Source organism: Danio rerio, chromosome 22, assembly GCF_052040795.2.
Source record: "Danio rerio strain M-AB ecotype USA chromosome 22, GRCz13ab, whole genome shotgun sequence".
NCBI lineage: Eukaryota > Metazoa > Chordata > Actinopteri > Cypriniformes > Danionidae > Danio > Danio rerio.
The window spans coordinates 16,188,160-16,200,000 of NC_141042.1; the positions used below are offsets into that span (position 1 = coordinate 16,188,160).

The following is an 11,841-nucleotide window of genomic DNA, read 5'->3' on the forward strand; positions in this document are numbered from 1 at the left end:
AAATTATTTTTAGAACGTAACTCCTGCGATTACTGAGGGACCATTGTATTTTACTATCAAAATGATTTTATTCCTAACAAATTCCTTTAAACAGCATCTTAGTTTAAATGTATATCCGCTTTGTCCAAACTACATGTAGTGCTGCTGGATGAGAGAAGGCTACTGCCGAAACGTGCACCTGTTACAGAAAAACATGGTATAGTAAGAAAAAGCAGGGATTGTCTTTGAAGCAGGTTTAGAGAGGTGGAGTAGGGGAGGGAGGTGAATAGGAAAATTCCAGACCAATCTTATAAGGAAATGTAACTATTTTACATATTGCCAGAAAAGTGGCTAATTCGTACAAAGTCAATCAACTTCAATTGAATGATAATGTATGATTTTTAAAAGAAGGACTGTCTCTAAACCCCACCCCTAGCCCTACCCTTCATTGAGGATGAACAAATTGTACCAAAATATACAACTGAGATTGTGTAAATTAATACAAATTACCCACTAAATTAAAGTTACGTTAGATTGGAGAATTCCCATAATGTGAAGTTAGGGCAGAACAAATAAATATACAGAAAGTGGATGAAATAACTTGTGCTTTTCAATGACTTAAGACTGCACAGAAGTCTTTTTTTTTTTTACTGAACAGCATATTTTTAAAAGAATTGTTACAAGATATACTATATATATACACTAAGATTTGCTATTAATAAATACTGTTTCGTATATGATTGATATTTTCAAAACTGGAAATATCGAACAAAATAACGAGATCACGATGCTAAAATGTGAGTTAATTAAGTCAATTAATATATTAAATAAAAACATTCTCTAAAATTTTAGGAAGAAAAAAAATTCAAGAGAACCATAAAAAATTACATTTAGTTGAAATGTTGTAGCTACTATTTTTTGGACAACTTGTTATTTTATTTTAAACGTATTAGCCTTCTGTTTCTGTGGGCAACACAGTAGGGCAGTGGGCAGTGATGTCGCCTCACAGCAAGAGGGTCACTAGTTTGAGCCCCGTCTGGGTCAGTTGGCGCTTTTATGTGGAGTTTGCATGTTTTCCCCATGTTCGCATGGGTTTCCTCCAGGTTCTCCGGTTTCCCCCAAAGTCCAAATACATGTGGTATAGGTGAATTGGGTAAGCTAAATTGTTCATAGTGTATGAGTGTGTGAATGAGTGTGTATGGATGTTTCCCAGTGATGGGTTGCAGCTGAAAGGGCATTCACTGCGTAAAACAAATGCTGGATAAATTGGCGTGTCTAAGCCGAAAAGAAAACGAATGAATTAATATTTACAGAGAAGTGAATAAAAATAATAATTTTCAAAAGGGGTGTACTTTATGCTGAGCACTGTATACAGTTAAAGTCAGAATTATTAGCCCCCATTTGTTTGTTTTTTTTTCTTTTTTAAATATTTCCTAAAAGATGCTTAACAGAGCAAGGAAATTTTCACAGTATGTCTGATAATGTTTTTTCTTTTGGGGGAAGCCTTATTTGTTTTATTTCGGCTAGAATAAAAGCAGTTTTTAATTTTTTTTTAAAACCATTTTAGGGACAAAACTTTTAGCTAAAGCTTTTTTTTCCGATAGTCTACAGAACAAACCATCGTTATACAATAACTTGCCTAATCACCCTAACCTGCCTAGTTAAACTAATTAACCCAGTTAAGCCTTTAAATGTCTTTTTAAGCTGTATAGAAGTGTCTTGAAAAATATCTAGTCAATATTATTTACTGTCATCATGGCAAAGATCAAATAAATCAGTTATTAGAAATGAGTTATTAAAAGGTATTATGTTTAGAAATATGTTGAAAAAGTCTTCTCTCCGCAAAACAGAAATTGGGGAAACAATTAAACAGGGGGGCTAATAACTCAAGGGGGCTAATAAATCAGACTTCAACTGCATATAATAGCATTAATGTTAAATGGATAAAATTTACATTACATAAAATTTCAGTTTTGAACTCATCATCAAAATGACACCATCACTAAAATGTACTATAAAAAAATGCATGACACAAAAAAAAATCCAGTTGACTGAAACTTCTAAACATTTGTACATATATTATTACCAACAATATGCTGATTGATCTCATTGGGCACAAACATAAGGAAACAAAACCAAAATCAATCTAACAATCCAACAAATCAACCAAATAAAAAGACCAACACAATAAAAATAAAAAGGCACTTTCATTAAAAGGGTGTTTTGCGATATTCCTTTGGCAGGGATGCTGCTTTTCAGTAATTTTGTACATTTCAAGATTTGGAAAAAACAATAAAAATCACCAGCTGTGAAGAGTGACACAAAAACATTGCGTCACCTACATAGACAATGGGAACTACCCCCCGAAAAAGCTCAGTGTGAGCTCAGACGTAATGCAGGCGAACCGGCCCCCAGAATACACCAATCTGGAAAACTCGTCAGACACAAGATAACAAACGGACACTTTAACTCGTGGAAATCCTGTCTTTTATCTTCAGCATACAAACATTACATAACGTTAGCATGTTCTACCAAAGCAGCTGAGACCTTTGTTTTTCCACAGCCATAGTAAGGAACTTGGCTTTGGTCCATCGGTGACACACAATCCCACAATTTCGCAGAAGTGCCCAGTGGGATCAAGGAAGGAACATGCTGTGAATACAACTTCGGGGAGATTGGGAACCAAAGGGGGGCAAAAACTGAGAAAAACAACACTGAATTGATGCAAGATCTTGGGAACCCACCTGAGCCACAATAGCTTCAATGCTTCCAAAGCGTTTGTAATATCGGTGATCAGTATGGAGATGCAAAAGACAGCTGGTTTTGGACTGGTCGACCTTCCTCTTTGACCTGGACACTGGTATCTGCTGTAGGTCAAAGAAAGCGTCAAGGGAGAAAATGAGGAGATGGTTCACATCTGCTTTTTCAATCCTGCCACCGAACAAGTGGAAATTGTGCGCTTAAAATAAAAATGGTTACATGTTATCTGATTCTAAAACACGACAGGTTGTCCTTGCACCAATTTAATGGCTTTACCCCTACCAGGTGCTTCAACAACAATAGATAGTGCTCTTTCCATTCCGTGCATATTTCCATTTAGCTTGGGTCACCTCTTAAAAACAGGACAAAGTAGATGAGCAAAACAATCACTGAGTGACATTACGAAGTGTTGATGTAACGTACACCACTTCCACTACACTCTCAAAAAAAACAGTTATCAATGGGGTGCTGTGATTTCAGAAGGTACACATTTGCACCTAAAAGTCCACATTGAAGTGTTTTTTTAATCAGTACTGTACTTAAACATGTTTTAGTTGTCAAACTTTATCAGAGTATTTTTATTTTAGCAATTTTTTAATTATTTCCAAAATAAAATATTGTACTTTTTACTCCCTTACTTTTCTTAAACGTTTTTTTGAAGGGGAGTAAATAGAGCAAAGTGACAAGAAAGTGGCGTTTAATTCATGAACAGACTGTATTTTATAAGTTAACTTGTTAATTTGGCTCACAAATGGCACTGAACAATCAATTTGTGAATTAGACTGTGAACAACTCACTGATTCAAGTGATCAATTCAGAATGAGTCTCCAGTAAACAACTCAATGATTTAAATGATTTATTCAGAGTGAGTCTACAGTAAACAACTCAACTCACTTATTCAAATGATTCATTCAGAGTGAGTCTACAGTAAACAACTTGCTGATTCAAATGATTTATTCAGAGGGAGTCTCCAGTAAATTAGTCACTGATTCAAATGATCTGCTCAGAGTGTGTCTCCAGCAAAACAACTCACTGGTTCAAATGATTCATTCGGCGTGAGTCTACAGTAAACAACTCACTGGTTCAAATGATTCATTCAGAGTGAGTCTACAGTAAACAACTCACTGCATCTAATAATCGGTTCAAAGTAAGTCACCGGCATACTACACCACTGATTCAAGTGATTGGTTTACAGTAAGTCTCTGGTAAAAAACTCTTTGATTCAAGTGGTCCATTCAGAGTGAGTGTCCAGCAAACAACCCACTGATTGAAATCATCCATTCAAAAGAATTTACGGTAAACAACTCACTGATTCAAATAGTCTGTTCAGATTGTGTCTCCAGTAAAAGGGTCACTGATTCAAGTGATCCATTCGAAGTGTATCTCCGGCAATACAACTCACTGATTTAAAAAATTCGTTCAGAGTGAGTGAACAGTAAACAACTCAACTCACCGATTCAAATGATCAATTTAAAACAAATCTCTGGTAAACTACACATTGATTCAAATGAACTACTCAGAGTGAGTCTCTAGTAAAAAAAAACTCACTGATTTAAATGAACCATTAAGAGTGAGCCTCTGGTAACCAATCTCACCTCACTGATTCAAATGATACATTTAAAGTGAGTCTCCAGTAAAATAAAAAATGAATAAAGAAAAAAGAAATGAAAAAAGAAAAAAAATTACTGATTCAAGTGATCCATTCAGACTGTCTACGGCAGGGGTCACCAATCTCGGTCCTGGAGGGCCGGTGTCCCTGCAGGGATTAGCTCCAACTTGCTTCAACACACCTGCCTAGATGCTTCAAGTATACCTAGTAAGACCTTGATTAGCTTGTTCAGGTGTGTTTGATTAGGGTTGGAGCTAAAATCTACAGGACACCGGCCCTCCAGGAACAAGTTTGGTGATCCCTGGTCTACAGTAAACAAACAACCCACTAATTCAAATGGTCCATTCAGAGTAAGTCTCCAGTAAAACAACTTACTGAATTAAAGGATCCATTTAGAGGGAATCTCCGGTAAACAACTCACTAATTCAAGTGATTCATTCAGACTAAGTCTCCTGTCAACAACTTACTGATTCAAAAGATCCATATAAAGGGAATCTCCGGTAAACAATTCACTGATTCAAATTGTCTGTTTAGGGTAAGTCTCCAGTTAAAGGGTGACTGATTAAGGTGATCCATTGAGTGTGTCTCCAGCAATACAAGTCACTGATTTAAATGATTCATTCAGAGTGAGTCTACAGTAAACCACTAAACTCACCAATTCAAATGATCAATTTAAAGCAAATCTCTTGTAAACTACACACTGATTAAAATGACCTGCTCAGAGTGAGTCTCCACTCACTGATTCAAATAATTCATTCAGAGTGAGTCTCCGGTAAACAACTCACTGAAGTACTTTTACTTTTATTACTTATGTAAATTAAAATCATGTACTTTCTTACCTTGACTCAAATTGACTTCAAATTAACTTCTAATTTTAATATGGCATCACCTAATAATTAAAATGACAAACATTTATGTTTTAAAAAGTCACCACCCCAGTGACAGATTTGAAGCTTTATTCCTGAGAGAGCAGTGGTCTGAACATCTGATTTGTCATTTATTCCAAGGCTTGGTGTTCCTCTTAAAGGATCACTTTGGGAATGTACGAACTGAACTGGAAATGAGTGAGGTCATGTCTGACCTCTTGGTGGTTTTGGAGAAGATTCTGCAGCCGTTCGGCACCACAAAAGCCGGCATGACCACTTCTCAAGGGAGTGTCGTCTGTGGGGGAAACATCAAAAATTAACCAGATTTGTTTTATCGAAACAAAGTTATAATGAGATCAAATATAAATAAATATTACATCAAAAGCTTTAAATTGAAGCAAATATATATGATAGATCAACAAAAAGTGGACATTTTTACATTTGAATGAATCATTAAAGACTATGGTTTCATGTTGAATTGTCTGAGTGTGAGTTATTAAAGGGATAGTTTACACAAAAATTTTCATGGAGGTGGTTTTGAAACTTTTATGATTTCAAAACTTTTACAATTTAAGATGTCAAAACTCAGGGCTTCTGGTAGTACCCAGATTAGCAAAGTCTACTAAAGGAGGTCAGGCCTTTTTATTTATGGCTCCTAAACTTAACCTATAAGCCTTCCTGATCATGTCCGAGGCTCAGACACACTCTCTCAATTACAGTTACACTCTTAGTTAAACTCTCTCCACACCGTACACACATAGCATCACATAACGATATGACGTATGAGTGTGCTCCAAGCAGGTGAATGGGCTTGACAAACCACCTGTAGGACACACTCTTCCTGTCTTAATGTACCAGACATTTTGTAAGAAACTCTCATATGCTTTACATGTTTGTTTCTATGTCTGTTTATATAACTACTGTTTTTATTTGTACCACTTAATTTTTGCATTTCTTTTTCCACCTGGGAATACATCCCGAGGTGTCTAGACATTATGCAGCACCATTGATGCGATCCAAGACCTGTGAGGAAATGATACCAAGGTATCCATAATCCTGGACCAGGCCATATCCTGAGCTGACGCTGTGGCGATCATGGACGAGCAAGGAGCATGAGACTTCCTGAAAAACCACAGTGACAGACGAGTCCCCGCACTGATCCCGTGGGCCAGCCTGAACACCTGCCAGTGACCTACTCACAACTGCAGTTCGCCACGATGGACATTGTGTTCACCAGCCTATGGCACCTAAAATGCAGCTTTGCAGAGGAAGTTTTGCCAGAGGAGAAATGGTTGTGCTCAACTGAGCCTGATTTCTCTCGTTGTTTTTTTTTCACTTTCGTTAATTGGTAAAGTTTGTTCCTCACCACTGTCACCACTGGCCTGCTTGGTTTGGGACTCTTGGAGCTCCGCATCGATGGATTTGCTCTTCAGTGTTTGAACTTTCAGCAGTGAAAATTAAACCAGACTGAACTAAACTTAAACGCTGAAAACTGGACTGACACAGTTTCAATTGACTAGAACTTCAATGTTAAGCTGCTTTGACACAATCTAAATTGTTAAAGTGCTAAAGACATAAACATGAATTGGATTGAATAGATTTTCTTTTGTCTGTTGAACACAAAACAAGATCTTCTGAAGAATGTTCGAAAAAGCAGCCATTGATGTTCATAGTAGTAAAAAAAAAAACTCTCAACAACATTGTTCAGTATATCTTCATTTCTATTCAACAAAAGAATGTAAATGGTGAGCAGATGATGACAGAATTTTCATTTTTGGGTGAACTATCCCCTCGAATCAAGTTAAATAGAATTATTAAAACAGAACAAACAAATAAATGACAATGCACACAACAAACATCTGTACATGTCTGAAAAAGATACTTTGTTGGTCCCTTTGATGATCTGTTACATCAGTAGTAGAGTGTCTCATTCCTGAGACAGAACAAATGTGTAAATCACTCATGAAATGTAATGCAACTGATTGATGTGCGAATGATTTCCAGAGAAAATGTGGGGCAGTGCTTTAATTAAAGCACTGAATGCAATAAAATACTAGCAAATGCATTTTATATATATATACTTAGAATTTAAATATACATTTAAACAAATTTGTTTTATTCCCTACTGCTGTCCTTAGAAAACAAGGACTGGCTGACGTGCAGACATTCTGACAAGGAAAGATTGCAAAAAAATAATAATTCTGGATCATTTCGTGCAGTCTTGAAACAATGTATTTATTGCAAAATCGATGTGCTTGCTCAAGTGGGAATTAAGCGACTAAATCGGTTCTGACCTCTGTCGAAAAACCTCATTGTGACATAATTTCTAACTGTACTAAACTTTGGTAGACATGGCACTTAGACCTCACAAATAAAAGGAATGTGTGCTTTATTTAGTAAAAAATCTACTTGTTTTAAACCAGCAAGCATTTTATAAGATAAAAAGACTTCTAAAAGACATCCAAACATTGACATCTTGGCTAAAACAAGGCTAAATTAGGGCTGTGAGTGAAAATCTAACAGATATCTAACAATAGTCTAATAGGCTAATTATCAAATAGACCGGAAACAATGACCACACATGTGAAGTGTAATCTCTCCATTTATGTTTATCGACATCAGTTCCGGATTTACTGACAGCCCAAATTTAGCCAAGATGTCCATGCTTGGGCATCTATTAGACGTCTTTAAACCCTTGTGGTCTGTTCAAATGGACTACCCTTTTGTTATGTTTGTGGCAGTTTTTGCCCCATTGACTTCCATTATAACCACATTATTTGATCGCAAAGCTGTGACACCAAAAAAATCATGCATTCTTAAATCATGCAGACTTTTCATTTTTACTGATGATTATCAGTTGGCAGCATTAACCCTTTAGATGCGCCTGCGCAAAAAAAAGTGTCTGGCTTTTATAGTTCTAATAAGTCCCCCACCCTACACTTTTTATAACCATATAAATTTGCATCCAGAAACTAAGCTTTTTTTGCACTGCAGCCGATGATCAACAGTAAAAATTTAATGTAAATTTAACTCTTCCCAACAGGGAAAACCAGCAACAGTCAAGAAGGCTTGATTATATGGTGTCATTGATTTGCAATAAAAAATGTCATTATAATGCAAGTCAATGGGGCAAAAACAGCCACAAACATAACGAAAGGGTAGTCAATTTGCCCAGAGTGTAATATATATATATATATATATATATATATATATATATATATATATATATATATATATAAATATATATATATTTTACAATTTTCTAAGCAAAATAGTCACTTTTCCAAAATATGGTTCAAAATAAGATTTGTCACTAGAAATCATTCCATTTGCTGAAACAGAGAAAGTTGTGGCCAAAATAAGACTCAAAATCACCCTATAGTGGATGAAAACATCTCCAACAGCACACAAAGGTTAAACACAAAAATGCTCTGTGGGAACACTAACTATATTCAATAGCGCACTAATTGTTTTCACTAATGAAACTGATGACTTGATGCCAATATATAGTAATATCATTCATCAAGTTTGTCTGCAGGAGCACATGGACATTTTCGAACAAATACAAATTGGTGGCTACATGCCTGTTTGTTGCTATTCTAATTGGTGTTAATTAAATCTTGTTTGTTTTTAGGCTAACTAGCTCAAATCTACACTGTAAAAAAGGCAGATTTCCACACAATTCAATGTTTTCCGATTTGGTTAACAACTTTAAGTGGATTGAACAAGAAACAGTTAGGTTGTCCCAAAACAAATCTCAAGAATTGATTGATGGTTTTTTAAACTGTAAATTAAAAGATTATGAAAACACATTTCCACCACAAAATTAAAACTATTTCTTGCAGTTTTGAGCTTGTATACAGTAAATGGGAAGAAATCTTATATTTATAGTTTATAGGCTATAGTAAATTATATTATTGTTGCTTTTAGAATTTTTGTTAGACTTTTATTTTTCATAATTCTGATATTTCTCTCAGTTTTTGGAGGAAAATAGTCAGAATTGTAAAAAACAAGTTTTGCTAGACATAATGTAAACTTAGAATTGCAAACAATATGTTTCTATTCTTGATTTCAGATTTTAACCTCATAACTTTGAGAGTATTCAACTTTATATAAACTGTAGTCTTTTTCGTAATTCTAATTTAGTCACACAATTTGATGGAAAAAAGTCAGAATTGTAATATACTGCAATCAAACTTGTTAAAAAAGTTAAAATTCTGAGTTTATATCTGACTTTTTATTTCTCAGACTTCAAACGTATTTTTTTTACATTTTATTGGCTTTTTCTGACAATTCTGTCTGTGTTTCTTAGAGTTTTTAATTTTAATTTCACAGTTCTGATTTCTTACTGTTTAAAGGAGGAAAAACAATTTTAAAACTATTATTTGTTTTATTTCTGTTACAAACACAAGCTTCCAAAAAGTATACATTTTCAACATCCAGAAAAAAAGAAAACATTTTAGAAACAAAAAAAATATTACTGGTTAAAACCTCTTCGTAAACCCCTCAGAAAATCAACAGGACTAAAAACGTACATCCTGGTAAGTGCTAATGAGGTGAAACTGCATAGACAAAAAACAGTTTGAGGAAAAAAAACTTTTAAATATATTTATATCAACAGAGATGCATAAAGTAAAACAAAATAAACTTCAAATGCATTTTGAGAGTTTTCTATCCTCTAATAAGAATCGACATGTAATGAAAATCCAAATAGCTCAAAATGAAACAAATTTGCCTGTAATATTTGCATTAGCAGTTTGATCTTTTGCCCATTTTAACATCTCTCAGACTACAAAAAAAGTCTGAAAAAACTAAACTACAAAAATTAAACCAAATTGCTGTCAAAAAATAATAATTAATTTTTACTTGCAGTCACTACTTTAATATTTCTTGTCTATGGTTGAGTAGAAAAATCAGTAGTTCCCAACATACTGAACAAGCTCAAGACATGGGCGATTTATAAATGCAGCAAACTGTTCTGTATCATTAAAGGTTTTCAAGAACATGTCCAAAATCTTTAAACATTATCATTGATAGAATGCATGTCGCTGATGAGAAGATGAAGGATGTTTACTGTATGATGGCAGAAATCTCCAAATGGTCATACAGAATGTTTTGTTTACACATCCCTGCACAAATTGCATGTAAACGCATCAGCCTTTCACAGTATAATACTCACTCCTCTTGAGTACTTTTAAAATGGGCTACTTTTTACTAAATAATTTTTCCAACAGATACTTTCCTCTCTACCTGCACTACATTTTTGGGCAAGCAATGGTACTTAAGTATGATTTTTCAGTACTCTTTCCACCACTGGGTATGAGTAATAGTATTTGTATCAACTGTCAGTCAACAGCAAAAAAATTAAAGTTGCATTATTAAAATAAAAAATTCAGCATCAACAAACATTACAAACATCTACAAATCATTGTATATCATTGCAAATCACGCATATCAACAAACAAAAACACCTTGACGATGTTGTTTTTTAGTACTCTCAAAGAATAACTTAAAAACATTCTCATGGACACTTCAAAAAGAGCAAGGTGATGTTTAGTCTCATTCTGAACTGATTGTTTGTGGTACTGGTGCATCATGACCCCAACCAGACATAACAAATCTTGCTTCATGTCGAATGTATGGCATTAAAGGTGTAGTTCACACAAAAATTTTAATTCGCTCATTATTTACTTTCCCTCAAGTAGTTATACACCTTTATAGGTTTCAAACTTCTGTTGAACACAAAAGAAGATATCTTGAAGAAAGCTGAAAGCCATTTATATTGAAAAAAATAAATACTAAGACAGTCAAAGTTTCCAGCTTTCTTCAAAATCATTTGTGTTTAACATGAAAAAAAGAAAATCAAACAGATTTGGAACAAGTCAAGAGAGACTAAATGATGACAGAATTAAACATTTTGGGTGTACTTTCCCTTTAAAACTCAAGACAGAGTGAAAAGTGAGAAGGTTTTACAATTCAAGATTAAACATTAATTTGGCGTAATTGCATACAGTACAACAAAAACAAGCTCATTCAAATCAGGTGACTTTCATCCACAACAGCTTGGTTAAGTTTTACCCACCCTGTAAACTTAGCTAGGAGTACATGTCAGGATGTTCCTCCAACTAGCAAAAAAGAGATTGGATCACACCATCCTGGTGTGCAAGAATCAGCCAATAGGAGGCCTGTAATGTAAATGAGTCGGACAGCTGGTCTCAGATCACACTCTGGAACCTGATCAGAGTTTCTATAAACACTAAGGCTGGTAGAGTCGTTCCTGGATCGGTGAGTTTGAGTAGAGAGAAATGGAGCATGTGAAGGCAAGGGGTAATGTCGGGCTTTGACCCATTGATGGAATTACTTCCAGACTTTGGCTTCATCCTGCGCGCCTCTCTTTCAAGTAGTTGCGCATGTGGAGAGCAGGGCTGAAAGGTTTCAGGAGCTTGTTTGAGGAAAAAATATGCCTGAATTTATCAAGAAACAATCCACTCCAGAGGGGAGCGGAAATTAAAATGAATGTTTGTGCAAGAATGCTTGCAGAATCAAAGACTAATCTGGAGAACAGACCCTGTTTTTTTCTCCCTTTTTGTTGAGTTTTTTTTTTTTGCCAAATAATGTGTGTAATTT

At 34.9% G+C, this 11,841-nt stretch overlaps 1 protein-coding gene across 2 annotated transcripts in view; it reads right to left on the minus strand.

The window, feature by feature from the left end:
- The window catches only part of si:ch1073-396h14.1, a 43,745-nt gene that overhangs the window by 22,674 nt on the left and 9,230 nt on the right, over nucleotides 1-11,841 (minus strand). The window contains exons 5-6 of one of the 2 annotated variants that reach the window (XM_087304123.1): nucleotides 5,430-5,509; nucleotides 2,724-2,843 (exon numbers count right to left, since the gene is read on the minus strand). In XM_087304123.1, coding sequence (XP_087160249.1) covers nucleotides 2,724-2,843; nucleotides 5,430-5,509 — 200 coding nt within the window. Of the gene's footprint in view, nucleotides 1-2,723; nucleotides 2,847-5,429; nucleotides 5,510-11,841 lie in introns of both variants that reach the window. The other variant, XM_087304122.1, reaches the window with a different exon arrangement.